Here is a 25,859-nt window from a genome sequence, read left to right as displayed (position 1 = left end):
TTGAGACCAAGCAGAGTAAGAGGATCTTAATCAAAACCATGTAAAAGTTAATCACTTTGCCAATGCCAAAGAGCTGCATGAGGCTCTAGAGCCCCAGGCTGACTATCACTTTTCTCCATTATCTCATAAATAGCTCCCTAAACACACACTTTTTTTTAAAAAAAAGGGCATTTTGTGGGACCTGAGTCTACAAAGTGAACTAAGGGTTATGTACTCCCCACTGTCATGTGGCATGTAGGAGAGTGAAATCTTTTTAATTACGCATAAAAGGGGTCATGGGAGACTATGATATGTAGTGTTTACCTGCCACACTAACTCCTTGTTTGAAGGGAAGTGTAGGAGACAAGGGGTATTGCCCAGCAGTGGGGTGAGGAGTCAGGAAACTACTGCTCTGAATTGCATGTTCCCCTTTGCAAATGGCAGCATTTATCCTGCCTTATGTTGAACTGTACATCATGCAAACACCATTAAAGCAATCACATGGGCAGATCCACTGGCAGACAATACTATATCAGCTGTGAGGGAGGTTTGTGGGGTAGTGCCTTATTTTTTCCACTGGTCATTGGCAGTTCTCATAGATGCACACTTTGGATAGGTAAGATGCACTGTTTTGTGTCAGAGAGCCACTTCATAACTCTTAACACCATAACATTCTTCTAGGTCAAATTATTATTTTAAATATTCCCTATAAACAATATTATCTACTGAATAAAATAAATTGAACAATAGAAAATTGTTAATGTAATATTGAACAGGTAATTGTAGTGGTTTTTTTTGTCTAAGTTTTTACTTGTCTTGTCTCATTTCTTTTTTAAAAATATAGAATGATCATTTTAATAGTAATTGCTTACAGATCTCATTGGTCCTTCTCCTACCCTCCCCCCCCCACCCCCAAAAAAGTTTAGTTGGGCTAGTATGTGAGGGAGTTACAATCTGTGAAGAAAAATAAGACAAAATAATAGTAGAGCAATAGCAGTATTAAACCCTAATAGGTCCCAACACTACGTGAAAGTGTAAATCATGCATCAGAGAAGACAGGCACCTTCAGAAAACGATAAAAATAAATTAGCATTCCCCAAAGTGTAACTACAATTGGAGATGGGCCTGAGATGTAAAACATTGGGCATATTTGGATCTAGTGTTTTGGTTCTGCACATTATAGGTATATTAGAACTAACCACAAAGCTCGGGAAAATTGAGATTTGGGTGTTGATTCAGACCCATCTGTATTTGCAGTCCACTATCTCAAAGAGAGACTTCAACCAACCTTTTGTTTAATTATTATAGAGAAATCCAAAAATCTTGACACAGATAGATAGAATCATCATCTTCATAAGTCAGTATAGACTAAGATAATAATAAGGGAGAACATATCTTAATAAGGATTGGCTATAATTCTCACATGGATATAAGGTTACTATGTATTTTAAGAGAAATAAGAGAAGGAAAAAAAGAAAGTAGTTCACCCTGATTTTGAATTATATTAGCTTTGTTGTGATGTGCCTGGGTTGTGGCCAAACTATTTCACCTTCTCAGTCAACTATTTAAAGGTATCATATACTCAGCACATAAATCAATTCTGATATGTTAATTTTTTCATGAAAGGAATGTCCAGAGTTTTAGAAGAAGATCCATTATCTGAGGAGGGACCTCCAAGTCTCTAGCATGAGGCAATTCACAATTGTGTATAAAAAGAACCCATATCATTAGTTTTAAATTCATTTTTCCTTAAAGAGATTATGACTAAGAGCTGTTTAATTATCTTCATCTAATGTACTGAATCACTAGGATTCAACAGAGCTTTTCACTAGCTCTAGCCTTATTCCTGTAGAGCCTACAGATCTATTTATCCATTTAGCTATCTGTGTTCTTATATTGGCACCTATCTCTGTACTATCTCTTTCCTTCTCTGCTCTGAATGTAGAAGTGTGGGGTCATTGTGAATAAAGGTACAACAGTGGAAAAGTTTGGGATACTATATATATATATATATACATTTATTTACTTTATCTTAGTTTTCCCGCAATATCTTCTCAAACACATCCATATACACCCACAAACAAACCCTGTGAACCAAGTAAGGTAGTTCTCCTACAGGCCGAAAAGGAAGAAAGAGACGGTGCTTATTATTTCTAGATTTAGTATGTGGGAAACACTCAGATACTATGGTAATGAGAAGAGTTTCTTCCCATCCTCTGCAAGAAGCTCTGATCTTGAGCTCCAAAAAGAAGTATCCTGTCCAAATCCCAACCTCTTCATGCATCCTTACCCACAACCTCTTCCTTCACTTCTTAGATTTCTTCACCTTCTCTGTGATCTCCGTAATAAGTATACTCAATGTCAATGCTCCCGTCCCAAGTTTTCTTTTCCAGCCTTCCAGCTCTCTCTATAGCTTCTCTAATACCTGAAGCTACCCATGCACCTTTCAGGGCCCTTATTGGATAGACCCAATGATCCTGCTTCTTTCATATCTCTTTATTCTTGTGAGGGAAGGGAGCTACTTTTATGTAGCCCACCACACTTTGGACTGGAGCCTCCAACTCTCATCAGCCCCAACAACTACTGCTCCCAACATTCTTCTGGGATTGTTCGTGGGCTGGCCAAGAAATGCATAATATATTTTGCTCATATATCCTTTACTGGGACCAAAAAGGCATATTGTCTATTTTAGTTATTACTGTACCATAAATAAAATTCACATGATATTTTCATAAATTGTGTTGCGTGTTTTAACCCATAACAAGGAATTAACTTGTTGTTTATTACTTCATAGGTATCACTGCCCAGTGCCTAAGATTTTTTATGTCCAATTGACTGTTGGCAACAGTGAGTTTTTTGGTGAAGGAAAGACTCGTCAAGCTGCTAGACACAATGCTGCAATGAAGGCCCTTCAAGCTCTCCAGAATGAACCTATCCCAGAAAAATTACCTCAGGTTTGTGATTTAAAAACTTACTGAGCCTCATTGTCAAACTTTGGTACTCAAATCCCGCATTTGGATGCTCATGTCATTAAAAGGTTGTAGAAAAAAACAGCTCAGTGGATTTGTTTCAGAATTCTCTCTCAAGCAGCCATCTCTCAGAAGTGTTTACATGCACAGAACATATTTTACATTATTTTAAAATATTAGAAACAGGATGTAATTTCAGTCTGAATGAAAACTGCTTTAAAATAGGTTAAAAAGCAAGTGATGAGAATAGGAAGGTTCTTGTTATACATCTGATGAAACACTAATAAAGTTTTAAAGTCTAGAAGCTGAGAGAAGAAGGGGAATAGGTGTAATCATTGGTGATTGGAGAGAGAGAGAGCTAGTAGGTGGATTCAATGGTGGGCTTGGTTTCCTAGAATCCACAAACTTCTGAGAAATGGACAGGACTCTGGTATCATGGTTCTGTTAAGCTAACTCTCTCAGCTTATTTTTCAGTTTTCAATTTTTATAGTGTTGAATTCACTAGCTGGTTACTTTTCCTAATAACCATAGTAAATCTGGTAGCAGCTGAACAATATAGAAACCAGGTGATTATTGTCAAAAGTCAGTTTATCTAGCTCCACATGCCTATTGCTGAAGGAAGTGGTAAGGAACAAACTATTGAATAGACTTAAGTTGTGACAACGCATAAATTCTTCTAAGGTAAAATGGAAAGATTGTTAAGGGTTGTTAAGAAACAAATAGAAAGTTTTGTGGTCATCCCCAAAAGTGCATCCAATACCTATTTAATCCATGGCCTCACTGAGAATGAATTATTATTAGTAAATGTATATAGTGCCATGAACGTGTTCTACAGACTATGAAAAAGACTGGTCCCTGTCCCAAGAATTTGTTATTATATTCTGATATTTTTCAGAATAAAAAAGCAAGGTTGCCAAATGGTGATGTGTATTTTTGAAGTGAATGTTTGTGCATCAGGAACCTCACTGAAATCACTGACTCACTTTAAATAGGCTATCGAACAGCTGTCAGATGGTTTTAGGTTTTCAGCCTGTTAGACCCTGGGTGGTTCATTAGCTTTCTTCAGTGTTGCATTTGTAAGGATCAATATTTGCATTGCTTTAGAAATGAAAATATTCTAACACATTTTTAAAGAATATTTAAGCAAAATAAATAAATAATTAGAACCATCTCACAGGTAACTTTGCAAATGAAAAGCTTTATAACAACAAAATTGCCAAGTGACTTGAACCAGAACACACATACTTGGAAGACACAAAATCCCTCAGTGCACTCCCTTTTTGACAGTACCTATTGAGATCCTGTGCAGAGCAATAATTTAAAAAAAATAGCTAAAAATACCTGGAGTTTTTTGTTTTAAGCTACCATTTAAGTGTGAAATAATTCTGTTTATCAAAAAGAACAATTATGCAACTTTTATTCCTATTGCTGTTCCCAAAACAATCTCTGAATAGTCTTCTTTGTGGGTGAGAGAAAATTTTACTAACCCTCATTAGTTAAGCCATCATTCCTTTTCTGGATCAGGGAGTATATTATTTACTCAAGTCGTTCAAGAGGATTGGTTAGGAGTCTTTAAAAAAGAAAGATAACACTGCTCTACAGCCAAAATGCTTCTGAAATAAATGTAGTCAAACTTTACTAATTCTGGGTTACTGAGAACGAAAATGATGCTTAAAATTGTTGATTGGCTCTAGTTTTCAAGATATGCTATTGGGTCAGTATATACGACCCTTGACTTGGGAATGGCAGAGGATAAGTGAGTTACAAAGGGAAGGGATCTCAATTTAAACCAGAAATGACTAAAATACATCTTTGACTGGATCTATGAATAAATCTGACTGGGTTTGGACAGTACTTGCTTTTTAGGCAAAACAATGAATGATGCAATCTGAAGCTGGTATTGCGTCATACATTATATGAATTGCATCATGTTATTCCTAGAAGTCATGGATGATGCAATCATAACGAAGCTTACATCACTCTGCTGAACAAATTGCCCTATATTAGCTCTAGAAATCATACAGTGTCGTGCTCTCTTATTTGTCAGTGTTTGATTTTGCAAAGGTACACATTTCTGTTTAGCCAAAGTGAGCAGAGATGCCTTGTACAGTGCAGATAACTTCTGCTATTTTTGTGGTGAAGTGACTTTTGCATCACAAAAGCGCAGTATAACCACTATGGTTAAGAAAGCCTATCACCTTTATTTTGGCTGCAAAATTGGAGATCAGGACAAGAGGTGGGCCCCACTCATATGCTGCAACACTTGTGCAACAAATCTTCGCCAGTGGTTGAACAGGAAAAGGAAATCTATGCCTTTTGCAGTGCCAATGATTTGGAGAGAGCCAACAGATCATACCAGCAATTGTTACTTCTGTATGGTGCCTCCAGTTGAGAAAGGTGTGTCAAAGAAAAAAAAGTGGACTGTGCATTATCCAAACATTCCATCAGCTATACACCCAATACCCCATGGAGAAGGACTGCCAGTTCCTGATGCACCAGAATCATTCTCACTTGAGTGAGACTAGGAAGAGGATGAAACTTCTGGTCCTGAACCATCAATGTCACAGGACCCACATTTTCTCCCATCCTCCTCCTCTGAACCACACCTCATAACACAAGGTGAACTGAATGACCTTGTCAGGGATTTGGAACTACCCAAGAGTAAGGCAGAGCTGTTGGGCTCCAGACTACAGCAGTGGAATCTCCTGGCAGGTGATGTTAGGGTTTCCATGTTCCGTGACCGTCAAAAGGATCTTGTCCCATTCTTCTTCATGGAAGGTGATCTTGTAGCCTGCAACAACATCGATGGTGTGATGGCAGCCCTCAACATCGTTCATGATCCAGATGAGTGGAGACTGTTCATTGATTCATTGAAGACGAGTCTTAAAGCTGTTTTACTGCATAAAGGCAATGTTTTGCCATCAATTCCAGTTGGTCATGCAGTCCATATGAAGGAAACCTATGACAACATGAAACAACTTTTGTGGTGCATAAACTATGACCAACATCAGTGGCAGCTTTGTGGCGATTTGAAGGTTGTTGCTCTCTTGCTTGGTCTGCAGACTGGATACACAAAGTACTGCTGTTTTCTCTGCGAATGGGATAGTCGTGCAAGAGATTCCCACTACATCAAGAAAGGTTGGCCACTCCGACAGTCACTGGAGCCTGGGAGGAAAAGTGTTCAGCATCCACCACTTGTTGAATCAAGGAAGATTTTGTTACCATCCTTACACATCAAACTGGGTCTGATGAAGAACTTTGTCAAGGCCATTGACAAAACACAAGCAGCTTTCAAGTACCTCCGTGGAAAATTTCCAATGTTAAGTGAAGCTAAGGTAAAGGAAGATGTCTTTGTTGGTCCTCAAATTCGTTGAACTTCTTCGAGATGATACATTTGACCATGCACTGCGTGGCAAAGAAAAGACGGCATGGAAAGCCTTCCAGTTAGTGGCAATAAATTTTCTCGGAAACAACAAGGCAGACAACTACAGGTTGTTGGTGGAAAACCTCCATAAGGCATACAAAAGCCTTGGTTGCAACATGTCACTAAAGATGCATTTTTTGCACTCTCATCTAGATTTTTTTTTTCCACCGAACTGCGGAGCAGTGAGCGACGAGCACGGCGAGCAATTTCACCAGGACATTGCAACAATGGAGAAACACTATCAGGGCAAATGGAGCCCATCAATGCTTGCAGACTATTGCTGGACAGTGACAAGAGATGCTCCATTTAATGAATACAAGAGACAAGCCAAGAAGCGCCGAGTAGACACTGAATAGGACTAAACTATGTACATAATAGTTTTTTGCCTTTTGTTTCATAATAAATGGTATTTATATAACCCTTTTGCTGATTTTTAAAGTGTTACATACACAGGACAGGTGAAATATTATGTAAAGCAACCATAAACACATGAAAAGGCCTAGGTTTACAATTTATGATTAAAACTCTACTATCTACACAATATACATAAACATAAAATGTAAAAACTTAAATATCTTAGAAACAGTAGCCAATAAGTAGTTTTAATTGTCATATTTGAATTCAGCACATCAAAATACATAATGAATAGCACATTTTATCTCTGAAGCAGACGACTTCTCAAAAATTGTAGACCAGTGTAATTTAAGATGATTTAAAAGATCGTAGGAAAATATGGCCTTTCCTTTTCCTTCTCTTCTTCATTTATGTTTTCCGAAGGACTGGATGCTGTCTTAAAAAACCCAAGCTGTGAAGTCTGAATATTGAGATATACTTTTTAGTTCCATACTGTTTTTTTGTTTTTGTTTTTTAGTATTATATTTTTTCAGGAAGAGTCCTTGAATTCAAGATGTCCATTAATGAGGACAGGAAAATGTTGCTTATTCTTCACTTGCCAGCGATCATATTTGTTAACATCATTTATTTTCTGATGTTCCACAAAGTAAACTGCTATCATCCAAGTATATATACTAATAAGTAGTAATGGGAAATAAATTATGTGGGTAGTTCTGTTTAGATGCTCATTTCTTCATGGTCTGTGTATGTGAAACTGGAAAAGTTATTTATTTACCCAACAAAAGCAATAGGATCTCAAATTAAACTGTATGTCCCAGTCACAAGAATATAATAGCATAATTTTATCAGGTCCCTCAGGATATCCAGGCTTCCAAAGGATAAGCTGTGGTTGTACAAATCTGAGATTCTTAACTGAAACTTCTGTTGGGCTGTCCACATTGTTCTGTATCTGTACAAATTAAAGGGCCTGGGGCTCCGGCCACCGCGGAGCTCCGGGCCCTTTAAATCCCCGCCCGAGTCCGGCTGCCGGAGCTGCAAATGGGTTTTAAAGGGCTTTGGGCTCCCCGCGGCAGGGAACCCAGAGCCCTTTAAATCCCCACTGCGGAAGCTGGTGCGGTCTGGCACGGTGTACTGGCTCTTGCCAGTACGCCATACCGGACCATACCGGCTTACTTTCACCTCTGCTCTTAGTGCTATTTACCTTCAGAATCAAGTAGATTTGCATGGGAAGTGATGTGTGGTATCCTATAACTGTAGCGATTACATCTGTCAACTGTCTCTAAAGAGAAAGCAAGCAGGTTGACTTCAGGCAACCTGTCTGTGCTGGGAAATACTCAGTGAAGACCAGGAACGGTGCAGCCTGGAAATGTACTGGTCAAAAGGAAGAGGGACGTGCCTCTCCACCTCCAAGAGAGGTGACGGCTGGAAAGCTGGAAGCCTGAGAATGGTGCCCTTGCTAGATCACTGAGAGGAGAATTCCACCTTGAGAGAAATACAGATGTGGGTCTGGTACTTTGAGGTCCATAGAAAGAGAGAGCGGTCAAAGACACAGCTTGCCCTGGAACTGTAACAGTCTTGTTATGGGCATGAATAGTGTGTGTTTGTGTTTCTAATCAGCTTAAAAGTCTGTAAAAATTGCTTATTTTTTAATTAATCCTTTATAACCATGTATAACTGTTCCCTTAATATAAAGCATGGCTACATTTTGTGTCGATTTTACAGGTAAGTGGATGGCGGGTAATGTGTTACTCAGGTCATAATATGGTGTGACTTATAGGACGTCAGGAACACTTGCAGGGACCAAAAAATGTAATGGCTCTTCAGACAGGTTACGGTAATTAATAGGTGAACATCAAAGGAAGTTTCACTCTGGAAGGTGTATGAGAGACTAAGTTATTTCATAAATGTGACATTTTACCAAACCACTAAGTAACTATAAGTCTGTAATTTATACTTTGAAATAATTACGTATAAATATTAAATCTCTTTAAAGTTAAATTATGAAATACTGCAGTTTACACAGTATTGTTTTGGTGGAAATATATTCTAGACATTGAGGAATAAAGGGGAAATTGTATTTCTGCTACTTGAAAGCAAGCATTTAAATGTGCTTACTTTGTTTTATATGATGCAGAATGGAGAGGCAGGAAAGGAAACGGAAGAAGAAAAAGATGCAAACAAATCTGAGATCAGCATAGTGTTTGAAATTGCCTTGAAGCGCAACATGCCTGTCAGTTTTGAGGTATGTGTTATTTATCTGAATAAACCAGTTATATATTGAGCTGTCTGCTGTCTTATGAGTGTTTATAAAAACGTAATAAGCAACAACTAAAAGTAAAAAGGCTGGGTGAGAGCATTCATTACAAACTCGCTACTCTTACAAATAAATGCATGCAAATTCTAAATAGGAAATGAAATTGAAAATGAATCTGAATCTAAGGTGTCATTTTATATTATTAAATTGGCTGCTCTGTCAAATAAATGTGGGCCAAACGTGTAGACACTGATATGTCCATTGTCCTTCAGTCTTTAATGGATGGTAGTGACTATTTGTTTATCCTTTGCCATCATGGGGTGTAAATTGGAATTGATAGCCATGTTCAACATAGAAAAAAAAATCACACTCAGAGAGAGAGGCAACATAGACCTTCTCTCCTAATCCTGGGAGATGCTGCAAGACATTGAGACACCATGAAAGTTCCCATAAGGACACTTCACAAGACATGTCCCCTTCTCAAAGAGTTATTGGTAATGTCATCACTTCTTTTTTTTCCTATCTCTACTTCAGTCTCCACGTCTTTCTCCTCCTCAAATCCCATTTTATCTATGGGCCGACTCTTTCGCTTAATGTTCCCTATTTAGGCCCTGATCCTGTCAATACTTAAGCATATGCATAACTTTACTCACATAACTAGTCGCCTAGACTACAATTGCTTATATAGTTAATGGTTGTATTATTTATCTAGTGCTATAAAGGTACAAGTTGCTCTACAGTAATGGTGCCAAACAAATAACAGGTTCCTTGCCACTAAAGGGTTTATACTCCACAGCCACATGCTACCACAATGTAGGGTTTCATAGGGCAGCCTGCCTGGAGCACCATCCTGTGGCAGGTCATGGCATGACAGGCACACCTGCTTCGGTTTTCACACTCAGGTGGCCTAATAACATCACTTCTGGCTTTCTTATCTCAGTATTACCCCTCCTTGGGACTGGTTTATTACAGCATCATAGTCCACAAGAGGAGTCCCAAATATGTAGTCCAATTCTCACCCCAATGCAAGCAGTCATTAAAACTCAAGACATCTCATCCCTCAATGCCCCACATACTGGTGCATTCAACCATGCCCAGACTTTCAGTCCTCTCTTGTCCAAGGACAGCCACCTCAGCCCTTCCAACTGGAGTGCAGTTTCATTCTTCTCAGTGGGAGCCCCCACAGCCTCTGTGCTGGGAGCATCCCTCACTCCTCCTGACCCTTTTGTGGTTCTGGCTCTTGGGCCCTGGTGATGTCAGTGGGTAAGCTCCTCTGATACTCCCCTGCCTTCAGCCCTTTCTGGCCCTCAGTTCCAGCTCTCAGGCTTAGGGTCAGCAGGCAACTCCCTCTGCTGCTGCTCCTCCTGTCTTCATCCCTCTCTCAGGAATGCCAGCCAGCAAACTGCTTGTGCTGTTCTCTTGCCTTGTCCCAGAAACTACTTTCAGCTTTCTTCTGGGACTCCTCCAGTCCCCTGGTCTCACCTCCCCTTCCTGACTTGAACCAGTTTGCTCTGACTCTCTGGGAGTCGTCCTCACTGGATCTCTCTCTGGTCCTTTATAGCACCTAGGTGCTGCACCTCCCTCTTAATTGGCCAAGTGGGAGCACCTGCTGTGGCACACGGGCGCTGGCTCCAACTTCAAATATAGGGGCCATTTACCCTGTGACACAGAGTCATTTAAATCAGTACACTAACATATAGGGAGATGGGTAATGAGTCCACAGTAGTTGGGGGTTTGGAAGATTTTTGAAGGTGAAGAGTGACGGTGCTTTGGAGGTGTTAATCAGGAGGTTGTTCCAGCCATAAGTGGTGTCAGGTAAGAAGACATGAAGGTGGAAATGTCTGGTACAGGGAAACTCTACTGTGCCATTTGCACAAGAATATTCTGAAGGATGTTATTACTATTAATGTTGTTTCCATTAATTATAAAAGGATCGTTTCTTGCCTACCTACCAAGAAGGAACAACATGTAATTTAAAAAAATATATATTGGGAATATTTTCAAAATCACAGGAATTAATCTCTCAAAAACATCAATTTTTCTGTGTGTGTTATTTAGTGTCATTAAATGTAAATGTTGTTGACATTCTTGGCTAGACTTGAGGCTTAACCTATGTATTGTTTTAAAAAGAGGTCTTATATTTCAGTAAAATGACTAACCAATTTGTGATAACCTGCAGGATCTGGTGTTTATAATGAGATTGTTCTTAAGAATATTTTGTGTTATTCCAGTCATGCATTAAAGCTTTCATTATCTTTATCATATGATGGCTGTAGAATGCTCAGCATTTTCTTCATCTGACAAAGCTTTAGTAAATATTAAAGCTGTGCTCTGTTACATAGATGAGTAAATGGTTAAAGGTATTTAATGTTTCATGTGAACAGTTTTTCAGAATTGCATAATATTTGGAGAATGGGGAGAATTTGTAATGTAACTTAGGGGCCAGGTTCTGCCCTATGATGTCAGTGTGATTGTATGGGTGGAACAGAGCAGAATTTTGGTCCTAGCAGTTTGTGTAATTCCCCATTAGCCAATCACATAATTTCACTTACTCTGCCTGATAAGTAAAGCTAGTATTTGTTCTCAAAGAACTTCCAGAAGCCATGTAAAGTAGTTTCTGTGTATTAAAGAATTGATTTTTAAAAATGCCTTAAAGTATCAATACCTTATAGTAGACGAATTCTACTCCAGCCCAGTAGCTGGTATGTGCTTTCCAGGGCTGTTCAGAGGCCGGAGGGATTATAACGTGCCCCCACTGCAGCAACTTGCAGCTATTTTAGGACTTGTGTGGGTCTGTTACTGAGCAAGTTTTAAAGATGAGTACAGTCGTTAGTCACCCTATGACACGGGTAGTCAATTATTTTTTGTCAAGGTCCAAATTTCTTGATCAAGGTATAGTCAAGGTCCAGACTCCAGAGAAAATAATAATAATAATAAAAAATAATGATAAGTAAATAAAAAGATTTCAGGGTCCGTTTGAAAGCATCTGGTGGTCTGGATTTGGCCCTCAGTCCACCGATTGACTACCCCTGCCCTATGAGCTGCTGCTGCAGACCAAGGGTTTTGCCTATTGCTTCCTGCTGGGCAGTAAAGAGAAATCTCAGCCTTTTGCCTTCATTGTTTCATGGAGGTTTATAAACTGGTTTATGCATTTTATGTTCCTTGTGTGTGTGTTCTGTTTTTTTCCATTCTTTAAAGAAAGGACTGACTATAATTAATGTTGCAGTTGGCAAATTTTGGGGGGAGAACCATGCATTGTTTGGGTGGACAATACCATGTGTCAGGGTGTGGCAGTGTATGCACATCCCGTCTCCTGTTGAAGTGGATGATGGGTGTGCTGACACCACAGTAACGGTCTGCCCAACTGTTTCAGGCCTCATCACGATAAGGCACAACGGTCAGATTCAAAAGGGTGGTCCTTGGGTTCAAGGCAGTGAGGCCTAGTGGCCAGCCTCAGAACCATGGCCCTTGAGTTCAGGGTTGTGCGGCCTAGGGGTCAGAGTCAGTACAGCTGCCCTCGGGGTCAGGGCTGTGTGGTCTAGGGACCAGAGTCAGAGAAGTGGGCTGCCACCTGGGGTGGATGGTGGCGGGGGGGGGGGGGGGGGGGAGTAGGGGGACCCAGCCCCTCCATCTCCACAGCCCAGGGCCTTGTCAGTAGTGAGCGTGGTTACCACCCAGTCAGTGAGGATCCTACTGCAAGACGCTGACGTTCCTCGGGTGCGAGGTACCACTCTCTCCAACCCCCCGGGCCCCTTCTTGCCGTGAGCCCTGAAGCTGGGGTCCATTTGTTGTTGGGGGTCTCTAAGCTCCTTGGTGCAGGTAGCTTGTTGGGACTTTGACTCCTATTGACTGGCTGTGGGCAACTGGTCTCCGGTCTGGGCCTCAGGCTCTCTGGTTCCTACAGGAAGTGGCTCCTCGGCTGGAGCCTCCACTGAGCATCCTTCTTCCCCGGCAGTCAGCCCAGAATGAGCTGGGCTGCTCTTCTTTATACAGCATTTGGAGCATGCCCAGTCTGGTCTAAGGGGCGGGACTTGTGCTGCCCATAGTGTGGGATTAACCCTTTCCGGCCTAGTGTGTGGTATGCATGCCCCGTCACAGATGGTTTTCTCATCTGTTACGTGTTTCCCTTTGCTAGGGGTCACAGTCAAAATTTCTTTCCCTGTCTTGTTTTCAGCTTTTAAGCTGAGATGGGGAGTCCTAGGAGGTTTAACTGATTTCGCCTGCTTAAGGCATCAGAACAACTGTACAAGATTGCTATTGTCCTCTTGCCAGGGGATAGTTTTTATTTTAATTTATTTTAATTACTTTATTTATTTTGAGTGGGCAAGTAAAATAACATCAATTTTTCATTATCAACATCAAGAGTGAGAAGATTTTGGTCTGGCAAATTTTCATGATGATTTTGCAAGACAGCATGAGGAGAAGTAGGAGAGTTGTCTTCCTGTCCCATTGTCATTGAGAGGCAGCTGATCACTAGGAAAGATAATGGCTTGCCTAATGCTGTGACCAAGTTCTCATCATGAGACTTGGTATCCATTCTCAGGCCTGCCCGTCTCCAAGGACATGTTTGGTAGTTCCCTTCTAGCTAGGGTGGAAGGATACCAATCTTCCTCACTCCGACTTGTGGGGACTTTTTGCTCAAAGGGTTTAACCTTAGAGTTTCTACACGTTTAATAAAGATGTGGATTTTTTTAATACTGGCAGAATATTACATTTTATGCCTGTGTTTTCATTTGCATTAGCCTGTGGATTTTTTTTGGTATTGTCTAAAACCTTAAACAGTGATGGTTATAATTGACTTTGGGCTTGTCCACACTGTCCCACAGTTTGGACTATGGGGGTGTGAATAGCAGTGTGCACCAAAGTGCTGTGCTGTAACATCCTGTGTGGACGTTTTAATGTAGTTCTGTTTGAAGAGGATTCCGTTAACATGAACTAGGAATCTTTTAGTTTGTGCATGCTGCATCCACACGGGGGAGTTAACAGTGCAGCACCTTAGTGCACGCTATACACTCCTGTAGTCTGAACTGAGGGCTGTGTAGACATAGCCTTTATTTCATTTACTCAGCTTTTTTTTCTGCTTCTCTGTTAGGGTTTAAAAATGTCTCCATTTAATCTCAATCTCATCTTTCAAAATGCCACCTGTGGGCTTCTCCTTTGCCTTCTCCTGTGAGCAGGGGTTGGGGGCTCATGTTCTACATCTTCAAGCATTCTTCTCACGTGTGTCTTCCAAGCTGACATCAGCCTTCTCCATGTACTCCTTCAGTGCCTCGAACCACCTTTTTCTAGATCTTCCTGTAGTTCTTGTCCCATGATGACTACTAGCTCTTTACCCTCTGGCCAACATAACGCACATCTCATCATCTCAAATGACCCAGCCATCTACACTCCCTCTTACTTCACTGCTATTGTACTCCTATTTTTCATTTTTCAGCATGATTCATTAAATTGAGCTGAATTCATCCCTGTTATAATTTAACCTTTGTCATTACACCAGGCATGAATTTGGCCCATTGTATTTTCTCATTGTGGAATAGGACTGACAGGGAAAATATTGCTGTCACTGCTACTCAAATTCTCAGCTGCAGGATGAATCTCTCAACTCATGCAGCATTGTAGTGTTCTAGTATCTAAAGTGGATAGTATTTTTGTTTAGTGAAGATTGAACTCAGTTATAAACCTCTGTATTCTTGAATTTATAGCACAAATGTTTTAAAGCATAATAAGTAGAAGAAGTTTTAAAACAGTCTGAATTTCTGGGGTCAGCCAAAAAAGGTTTTAGGTTAAGATGGTTGTTGCAAAAGAACCTAACTTTGATATTTGGCCTGATCCAAAGCCCACTGACGTCAATAAGAGTCTTTGCTGGCAATTATTTTCCATGTGTAGTGTATTTAGAAGTTTAAAGGATTAAAGAGACACTAGGTTTTTTTCAAAATAATTCTTTTGACATTAAAAAATACTTGACAGCGGTATTTCTTCCACAAGTAGTTTTTGCCCTTTCCCATTTGGTCATTATAAATATTTCTGTGTGTTTCTTTTGTCTGAGTAGTTTTATAAATACATTATACTATATATGAATACAAACACTTACCTTGTGCTGTTGCCAGGATCATGATTTCAAACACTCAAAAGATGGAAATGAAAACGCTAAAGTTCTTGTAGTAATTTTAAATTAAACATGTTCCACAATCTGTCCATGTTATACTATTCATATAACAACATCCAGTAATATACTAAGGTACAAATTTAAAAGAGACTGGAAGATACCATTGCTGTGAAGACATGACCTCTTTTCCCCTGACTTCAGGGTTGAAAATTATTGCACAAAAGCCTTGAGGTTTACTTTCATATTTTCATTTTCCTAGTTTAAAAATAAAAGAATGTTAAAATCTTTTAAGAACTAGATACACCTTTTGTTACTTTGCAAGCTTAAGTTGCAGAGTTACCAGCTTTGCACGGTATAAGCTCTGCTCTGCTGGAGGTTTATGGTGTTCCAAAAGGAAAGAAACTCTGGGTCAGAATTTTTGGCCTGCTACGTACCATCTGTGCCACTTTGGAAGGAGAATGGAATAGAAATGCTAGATCTTCCTCTTCTGACCATGCTGGAAATTCACAACCAGACTGATCGACCCCTGAGTAGTGAAAAAGGATGTAAGAAACCTCTACGGCCTTGTTGCAGTCTTTGCACGGTGTTAAACACAAGGGTAAAATTCTGACTTATTGAAGTCAGTGGTAAAACTTTCATTGGCTTCAGTGGGGCTAGGATTTCATGCAGGTCCTCTTCTAACTAGTGCCATAAGAGCGCACTCTAGGGTGGGGAGGAAATTTTTACCTCAAGACAAAGGTTGAGTGCAGTCCTGAGCTTAAAACTAACAGAACCCACAGACTTCTTTTTTCTGGGAAAATTCGAACGTAGTTGTCTGTTCACCTTCATTTTGTGTCTTTTGATTGATGTATGTACTGACTGTTGTATTGTCGTGTGAAATTACCATAAAACAGAGTTTGAAAAAGAAATACATGCCTAAGGAGACCTCATTATAGGGTAATGGCAAAACTAAATAATGTAAGGGACGTGACCTGGGGATGGGAGGGACTTTAATAGAACATGTTGAAATATTTTGAAGGTTGAGTGTTTAAACCTATTAAAAGCACAGTTCTTGAACTAAGACTGGCTTAGCTCTTTATCTGAGTCCCCTTTACTCTGGCATTGCTGTTCTTCAGCAAATGGTTCTATGCTACTGGGCAATGCTGCATACTAGTGAAATAGTAAGTATCTATTTTGATTTTGAAAGTAATAGAAAACGGTGCCTATTCAAAGCTCTGGGTCCCTAATACACATTATGAAAATGAAATTAAATTAAGTAGCTGCTTCCTCCTCCAACAACCAGCAGAACTGAACTCTGTCCCAAACACAAAACTCCCATCCCCCATGCAGATCTAACCTTCATGAAACCAGTTTGCATGAAAAAAAAGCTGTACTTGTGATAAGCACCTCATGGTCATGTCTTTACATTGTGTTGATGCATTTACAAGGTTAAAGATGAGGTATGTGTTCTTGTAAAATGATTTGACTTGAAATAATTTTCTGTTCAATAGGTGATTAAGGAAAGTGGCCCTCCACACATGAAGAGCTTTGTTACTCGAGTTTCAGTAGGAGAATTCTCTGCAGAAGGAGAAGGAAACAGTAAGAAACTTTCAAAGAAACGCGCTGCAATGGCTGTCTTACAAGAACTGAAAAAACTTCCACCTCTTCCTGTGATTGAAAAGCCAAAACTTTACTTTAAAAAACGCCCAAAAACAATATTAAAGGTAAGTGTTTGTATATGTCACAACAAGCAATCTTTTAGGAAGTCATAGGCTTATTAATATTAAAGATAGAAAAGACCTATGAGGTCAAATAGTCCATTCTGCTGCCACTTCCTTGTTCATGTCATTACATAGTTATTTGTATAACTTGAATTTTAAATTGCCCAGGTATGTTCGGATTTTCTAAATCCCAACAGTCATGGCTCTAATTGTCATTTGTCATATTTCATTTGTGACAAAAAAGAAAGCTTTTCCATAAATGTATCAAATGTATTTGCCCAAAAGATGTTGTCCGCTTACAGTCTGAAGATATACCACTATAGTCAATGGGCGTTCTTCCATTGATGTCAGTGGGGCATGATTCATAAATTCAAAGGCCAGAAGGGAACATTGTGATCATTGAGTCTGACTTCCTGTATAGAATAGATCTCCCTCTCTCAGAACCCATGTTGCTGTGTATTGAGGAGTATCTCCTAACAATAGGCAGAAAAACAATTATCTACTTCACTCTCAGATCTCACAGTAAAGCCCCCATGTGGTGGTAAAAAGTTCTCTATAATAAGACAGTATTGCAAGGACTGGTTCTTTCTTATTAAGAAAAGTAGCCTTTCTAGTCACCTGTTCAAAATATTTTTATTTTATATAAAAAAAGAGATGTTTCTTATTTTTTCATGTTTATTTTTAAAGCTTTATGTAAATATTCAGTATAGGGCGTTACAGTATTTTGTAGATAATCCATGTGGTCATTTGCTCAATGGTTGATGGCACAGCGTGATTCAAAGTGATAGCTGTTGATCCGGTACATGTGAAGTGTCTTTATTCCCTAACAGTTGATATCTTTATTGTCAAAATATTGCAGTACCCAAATAATTGTGCACTAGGAACCCAGACATTGTCATAGTAATATTGTAGTCTCCTGTGTACAGAAAGAACAAGTTGCAGCTCTTGGAATGCTTTTCTCTTTTTAAGTTAGAGGCAAGACGTTTGTTCACATTTTAGCTATCTCACCTACCCATTTTAACTCAAGTTTCAGGTTAGGAATAGATTTTATCTAGCACTGATACAGGTATGTCTTCCTGTCTGTATCATATGGTATATTAATATAGGTTTCTCTGAGCAAATAATATAGTGCCATAACTCCAGTAAGCAAAGTGTGGATTCCTTGGAGTGTGGATTTCTTCCATTGTCCCAGTTACCACTAATATCCAAGAGAACACATGCAGCCAAATGGTTTTTGTAATAGGACAGCAGTTCTCTCAGCAAGTCTTTTAATCAATTATTGTTCCTACTTAGGTGTCCTCTGTTTCATTAGTCATTATTTTGTCTTATTTTTGCCCATATGGTTTTATTTTTAAGATTTTTTATTAAGGTGTGAAGTGCTGAGACAAAGCAGTCCAGCTGATTCAAGCTTAGCTCTTAATGCATTCATAATGTTTACAAACAAACATGAGTAACCCCATTTGGGTGTGAGGGAAAGCCATGTAGTCTTCGACCACAGCACTGGTCCTAAGATAGTGCAGCAGTTTGTCAATGACTAAGAAGCTTGGTTCCAGTTGATTTTAGCAGCCTAAGAATATTCTATACATTCATCTAACTTGCTATCTTGAAAATCTCTTAAACTACAATAAGGTCAAATATTTACTTCGTGCCCTTGGAAGATAGAATCTGTTGTCAATGCTCTCAGCTTGAAGGAGACTCAGTCACTATTCCCTGGGTACAGCTTCAATTTATTTGATTGGTTAATCAAAGATAGCACCTTGGAAAGAGTCCAAAGCTCTGTTCACATCACCATCAAGTGGATCTCTTTACACGGTCTGCAGAAAAACAATTTAATTACTTACTGCATGTGTCTACATCTAGGTTAGAAGTGATTTGATAACACACTTCAGGTCTCAAAATCCCATAAAAGATAGACCAATTCCTTCTCAACCTTTAGTGGTCAAACCCACAAAGGGCTTGTTGAATTTGAACTATCCCTCCATTACAATCTTCCCTGTGTCATAGGATATTAATAGGCTTCTTACTACACTGATTAAGCTTCTTTTAGAGCCTCTAGATTCTTGTGAGCTCAAGTTTCCTAAATGGAGTGTTTATTCCTGGTGGCTGTAGATTTATTACTGCTTCTAGGATTCATGAGCTTCAGTCCGCAGTGACTGATCCTGTTTTGTGCACTCATCCTAAATTCCTTCTGAACATGGGGCCAGCTAGAGTGATCAGCTTCGCATCTGATCTAACAAAGGCTGTCACGTGATGTTCTCTACGTACATTTATGAAACATTACTGATTAGCCTTAGCAGCATACAAATACTCAGCTTAGCCTATCAGCACTTCAGTCCAGAAAGAGACTTTGTCAGTGGCCTAAATGCATTTTATTTTTTAGGATACCATTGTGTGGTGAAGTAGTTAAACCTGATTCTCCATTGAGTAATCATTTACATCAGTGTAAAGTGAGTGCAAAATGATATTCTGATTTGTAGCCTTTCATATCCATTTTGTACTGTAAAAATGACTACCATGGGTGCAGGGCAATGGAGAATCAAACCCTTTATGTCTAGAGTACTTCCCTGCTATTACATGTGGAAACAAGCCCTGAAGATTAAAGAGATACAGCATCACAAGTGCTGTCTTCAGAGAACTATTACATACAAATAATTTCTTTTCAGAATATTGTTTTTTGGGATTAAATGATCCATGCTTTTGGGATAACTTTTTAAAAAAAAAATCTCTTCAGCTAATATTTGAGTTTAGTGAGGGTGGAAAAAATGCACTTTTCCTATTTTAAAGAATTCTGTCCATAATTCCTTGGTTTGATTTAGATAGCGCTACAGCAAAAATGTCTGAAATTTGAATTCTGGTTTGGACATAACAAGTAAAAATTCCCACAAGCCTAATACTACAGGAACAGCCACCTTACCAGAGCTTTGTAAGGTATGCAAGCTGAATAAGCAAATAACTTTAGAGAGAGCAGCTGAACTTGGGAGCTGTGCAAGCCACTTCTTACAACTGCTTTTAAATTTTTTTCCTCTTTTCATTTTTCTTAAAATTGAAAGCTGGGATTTTCAAAGGAGTCTAAGGCCTAGTCTACACTAGAAAATTTGGTCAGTTTAACTATATCAGTCAGGGGTGTGAAAAATCTACATCCCTGGGTGGTATAGGTAGGCTGACATAAGTCCCCATGTAGACAGCGCTAGGTTGACGGAAGAATTCTTCTACCAACCTAGCTGTAGCCTCTCAGGGAGGTGGATTACCTATGCTGATGAGAGGAATCCTTCCGGTTGGCATAGGTAGTGTCTACGGTGAAGCACTACAGCACCAGTGCTGCTCTAGTGTTTTAAGCGTAGACAATGCCTAAGTTAGTTAGGCTTGGTCTACACTAGAAAGTTATACTGACATAACTGAGTCAGTCAGGTGTGTGGGGAAAAAAACACACCTCTGATCGATGTAGTTATGCCGACATGACCCCCAGTGTAGAAACAGCTAACTCAGTGGAAGAGTGTTTCATCAACATAGCTAACGGTGTTCGGGACGGTGGTGTCACTGACAGAAAAGCTTTTTCTGTATTTACGCTGCAGGGTTAGACCAGCATAGCAATGCCGACGTAGTTTCCGTAATGTAGACATACTCAGACACCCAATTCCTGTTGAAATTCAGTGGGAGCTAGGAGCCTAATTCCTTTAGGGTCCTTGGAAAATCATTGCCTAAAAATATTAAATGCAAAAACCTAGCATTTATGCAACATTAGTGCTGCAAGGTCAAGCTTCTAAAAGCCAGGAAATTCAAAGAATTAAGGTGGCTCTGGCACTAGCGCTCCTGTTTTGACAGGTACTGCCCAGCTATACTCTGAATAGGGTTAGAGGACATGATTATAAAAATGTATAAGCCTCTTTTTTGCTTTTGCTTCCACCGATGCTATCCCTGATGGAGCTAATTAATGAAACTGCTGGTAAATTATGAGCCTGATGCTAGGCAGTGTAGATGTAGACATTAACAGGATTTGCAGTGTGGTCAAACCAACTTTAACATTAAGAATTTCCTGATTTTTGAGTACCTGAATGTACACCCTTACTGTAATAGGGCAATCTGCCTCTTTAATAGCCTGAGGGCGGGTGGGACAGTGAGCAGCTGATCCCACCCCAGAGAGAAGCCCAGCAGACAGGTGCTGGGATCAGTTGACACAGCTGATCAGTATCTTGTGATTGGCCCACACTGTCAGCTGAAATATAAAGGAGAGCTCAGCCATGAGGGTGGGTGGGGGGAAAGGCAGGAGAGAGGATACTCTCTGACAAACAGAGCAGGAGGCGGCAAGCAGAGCACTCTCCCTCAGCAGCACTGGAAAGGGCCCTACCTGGTAGATACCAGAGGCCCCCAGTCTAAATCTGTAACTAGACTGTTGTTAGTGTTCCTTTTTTTGTCTTTGTCTTGCTTTGTTTGGGAAGACAATAAACAGAGCCCTGAAGAAAGGAACAGAAACCTAATCTGGGTGTTGCTGTCTGTCTATCCCAGCTGGTGACGAGGGGTACCAGCCTACACTTAACGACTACATTTAATTTACCTGTTTCTTTTATTTGAATATGTGTAGGCAAGAAATGTATCGAAATCACATTCTTGCCCTCTTGATATTTGACAAGCTGATTCCCAATTTTAGCACCAATATTGGGAATCTATTTTTTACAATTGCACTTGTGCTTTATTTAACACACTCTCCATTTTGCCTCTGCCTGGCTCACTGCCCACACAGCTGTCATGGAAACTGCCCTTGTGCATGACATTGCCCTAATTCTTCCACCTACAGATTCCCAAGCAACTCTAGCTATACCATGGAAGATTCACTGCACAGCTCTCCTGATACGCTCGCACTCGTTCTCTCTCTGTTCCTTTCTAGTTGCTGGCTTTCCTTTTATGTGCTTTACCATTTGTTTATTCTTACTTGAGAAGTTCAGATGGTAGCATGATAGTGTGTATATGTATAATCCAGTTATAAATTCTTCTTCTCTATTCTGGCACATGCACCAACTACACATGACATTAGATAAACTTTTTTGTATCTTAATATTTGCCCTGCACATCATGCCAATGCATGTGCTCACACGCAGGTGCGCGCGCGCGCACACACACACAGTTACACAGTTGTTTTTGATAGCTGTCTGCTTTAAATAAGCATTTTTGTTAATGGTAATTACTTAGTGGATTCAGAGGCTAGAATAAAGCATTCAGGCTCCAGTGTTTCAATCTCAGCTCATTATGCAACCTTGGACAAGTCCATCTCTCTGTCTCGTCATTTACCCCACTGAATGAAGAGTACGTTAACACCAACAATAACACTTAACATAGGCTCTTGTGAGGATTAATGTCATTAGATGGATTGCTCTAAAAGCAAAGCATTGTTTTAACCTTCAACGCTTCCTTTCTTTTGTCATTTTTAGCATCACTAAATAAAAATATTGTTAGGGTGAAATCCTAGGAGATGTGGGAGGCTTATACTGCTGCTAACCTGTAGTATTTCCTGAGTGAGGAATGCAAATGAGCTGTGCAGGGGCACTCTGCAGCCTCCAGTGCACCATGAGCAAAGCTTCATAGTGGTATGCTGTGTGAGAGGGGAGAGAAGACATGGAAGCAGGGGCCTGGAGCATGGTCAGTGAGTCTATCTTGCAGATCCTCTGAACTATAAAAGCAGATGTGGGGATTGGTAGCCTATAGCTCCTAGACAAACCCATTTTCTACAGTTGTGGACAGCCAGCAGACACAAGCTACTTGCTACAGTTTCAGCCTAATGATTCGGGTCTTTAGTCCCATGATCAAGTGACAATGCAGTTTGTTCATTTGGGCATGCTCTCTTGTCTAGTATATCACCCTGAGAGAACATCATAGAAAAAAATCTTATTAAAAGAACATGCAATTGCCATGTAATTGTCATGAACATGTAATTGTCGTACTGGCATGTGCTGAAATAACTTGGGTTTTTTAAATCTTATTTTAGACTGGACCAGAATATGGTCAAGGAATGAACCCCATTAGCCGCTTGGCTCAAATCCAGCAGGCCAAAAAGGAGAAGGAGCCAGAGTATATTCTTCTTTCAGAGAGAGGGATGCCTCGTCGCCGAGAGTTTGTTATGCAGGTATTGTTGGATGTTCTATTAGGAAAGATTCCTTTATTCTATTATGAACAAGCACAAGAAGAACAATGGTGGAATATAAAGCTGATCCTATCTAACATTGTTTAGATTTTTACATATCATACAGTTAAGCAGCAGGAGTACAAAATTTGCTGCTAGCCATTTTTAAAAAAAGGCTATTTGACCTTTTCCTTTCTGTAGATGAAACAAATCCAGTTAGATGTATAATCCCTTTCTAAAATGATAGCTATTTTCCCTCTGGTGTTTTTGCTTTTTTTTGTGTGTTGTTCTTATTTCACCTATTTGTTTATTTCCTTCTTTACTGTCTGTTCATGATTTACTTTATTGTTTTTGTTTTTTCCTTTTCTACACTATCCTGACAAAAGCTTTGTTATAACTGATGGATGAATTTAGAAAGATCAGAGACTGTAATACAAATAAGTATCCACAGCAGTCAAGGGCCGGGGAGAGTGCCTCTCCCCACCGGGGCAGCTCCAGAGAGAGGCACCTTTTCCCGCCTGCGTGACCCTTGATAGCCTGCTGCACGGCCGCGCAGCTTAGAGGGAACTGAGGATGTAGCCCATTAAACTTGTTATGTTTTCACTGAACTTAAAAGCTTACCTTCATGTTTTTCCCATCTTGCCCCATTTTCTTCTTCTGCCCCAAAATGCGTCAAGTTACCCTCAAAATTTAGTGGCCTTTATTTGCAAAGTGTTCACTACTATAATGAACTGTCTTTAAACTAAAATGTTACTTTTTCCCTTCAGTTTCCTTATTTGAGAATTTCCATTATGTCCTTAGAACTGTGGTTTCTAATTTTTTTCACATTGTGTAAGGATTTGAAGCCAGCAGATCCTATAATAGACCATCTAACCACCATCTTTCCCTGGCCATTCTCAATCTGAGATGGTTCTGTGCACGGTCAGAAAGGGTGCTTGCTGTGAACTACAGATCAGTGTTTGAGAACAATTTCACCTTGAATTTGGATTTGATTTGTAGACAACCTCAGTACTTTAATAGCGAAATACTTGGATTTGGAGGGGAAAAAAACTTTACACTAGACTGTGTGATTCCTTTGCCTAAGAAGACTCTTGTGAAAGGGGGAGTTAAAGTAATTCTGTAGCCCAGCTGCCTTTTTATGGGTGTTCATAAACAGTGTAGCCTAAACAGGGACTTTTGGCCTTGCTTTATAATGCTTTCACACTAAAACGATATTGCTTTTTTTCTCCCACCAGACGTCCCAGTGGATTCATTAGTGCATGCAAAAAACTTATCTAAGTAAAAAGTCTTTTGTATAAACTACTTAAACAATGTTTTCATTTGATTTAATTGAATGTGGAAGTAAAATATCCAGAGATAATATGTTCATTTTTATCTGTCACACAAAGAGCAAGTTTAGATGTGATGAAATGGATCCAATTACTTGTTCTGACCGTTACATAAACAGAAGAAAACCTCTGATGACATTAGTTGGTGTTCTGTTCCCAAAGTTAATTTAGGAAAGCTCGCTCTTTGTAGTCAGACCTTTAATCCTTGATAGAGGTTATAATAATAGCCAAACCAGTTTTACAGGTCTGAGAAATAGCAACACATTGATTTATTGCGCACTATGCGATAAATTATCATTTTGTCTCGCCTCATTAAGGTTCTTCAATTCTATTACATACGAGCTCATTGCAGTTTGGTTATTTTCTAATCACGACTGCAAAGTTAACTGTTACTTCAAGCTCCAGATTTCGGTTTTTCATAATTTTGGACCTTTTTGCTTAATTATACCTTCTTTAGTTTGCAGAGGATATTTAGAGCATTTGCTTGTTTCTGTATGTACAGTAGATATTTAAAACCAAAACAGGATAATTTAAACATTTTCATAAACAAAGATTTGTTTTATAAATGAGTGCACGGAAAACATGTTGATTTTAATTAACAAGATTTTTTTATTTCTTTTTCAAAAGCTGATATTTTAGAATTTAAAAAACAGTAAGATTTGAGACATTTGACCTGTGAAATTTTTGTTTGGATTGTTCTATGAAATCGATTATTACTTCCTAACCGTTGTATATACTTTTGCAACCATAGACCATTTTTTAAACAGGATCTGGCAAATAAAACGACTGAATGCACCAAATAAAATATAGGTATTGAAGAATTATGAATGACCTGAGAGTGAATAAAGGACATTTGAGGGACGATAGTCATAAACTAAGAGCATGCAGCTTGCACAGTTTATGAATGGCAGCAGAGCCCAAAGACTAAATTACAGCGTTATGTTCTCTTTGTGGACATCTGTTGTTTATAATATGTCATTTTTAATTTGAAGTTTTAACTGCCTTTCCTATGTGGGGCTTCTTGGTTGGCAGGAAATCCTTTATGTTGTACAGACCACACTTCCAATGAGAACTCAACTTTTCAGAAAATGTGTTGATGGAAGATCATCCAAGGGCACAGGCGTAACTGTTGAAGGGGAAGGAGAGGGTCGTGTGCTACCCAAATCTCCCCTCCCATCCCGCCGCATGATTTCTATTCCAATATTGTTTGCCCTATAGCTGGGGAGGATAAAGATGAAAAGCGTTCTCCCTCTTTTTCTCCAAAACATGCAATGCTTTTCCTGTTAATTCTCACTGGGAACTTACACTGGCATAGCGATGTCTCTCAGGGGTGAGAAAAATCCACACCCTTGGGAGACATCGCTCTGCCAACCCAACCACTGATATAGACATTGCTAGGTCAACAGGTGAGTTCTTCTGTGGACCTAGCTACCGCCTCCCGGGGGGTGGGAGGGGAATTACCTATGCTGACAGGAGAACCCTCCCATCAACATAAGTAGTGTCTACACTGAAGCGCTACACATAAGTTCATGGAGGATAGGTCCATTAATGGCTATAAGCCAAGATGGTCAGGGATACAGCCCCATGCTCTGGGTGTCCCTAGCTTCTGACTGCCAGAAGCTGGGAGTGGACA

The 25,859-nt window shown here is 39.6% G+C and overlaps 1 protein-coding gene across 19 annotated transcripts in view; it reads left to right on the top strand.

The window, feature by feature from the left end:
• The window catches only part of STAU2 (staufen double-stranded RNA binding protein 2), a 218,507-nt gene that overhangs the window by 50,300 nt on the left and 142,348 nt on the right, over window positions 1-25,859 (top strand). For all 19 annotated transcript variants that reach the window (XR_004644768.1, XR_004644767.1, XM_034763136.1 and 16 more), the window contains 4 exons: window positions 2,774-2,933; window positions 8,861-8,968; window positions 16,577-16,789; window positions 22,764-22,901. Coding sequence is in view for 17 of the 19 variants with exons in the window: in XM_034763136.1 (XP_034619027.1) it covers window positions 2,774-2,933; window positions 8,861-8,968; window positions 16,577-16,789; window positions 22,764-22,901 (619 nt within the window). In the remaining 2 variants the exon portion in view is untranslated. The remainder of the gene's footprint in view (window positions 1-2,773; window positions 2,934-8,860; window positions 8,969-16,576; window positions 16,790-22,763; window positions 22,902-25,859) is intronic.

Source organism: Trachemys scripta, chromosome 2 (assembly GCF_013100865.1).
Source record: "Trachemys scripta elegans isolate TJP31775 chromosome 2, CAS_Tse_1.0, whole genome shotgun sequence".
Lineage (NCBI taxonomy): Eukaryota > Metazoa > Chordata > Testudines > Emydidae > Trachemys > Trachemys scripta.
Note: the sequence above shows the minus strand (reverse complement) of the source record. Positions and strands in the feature narration are given on the sequence as shown.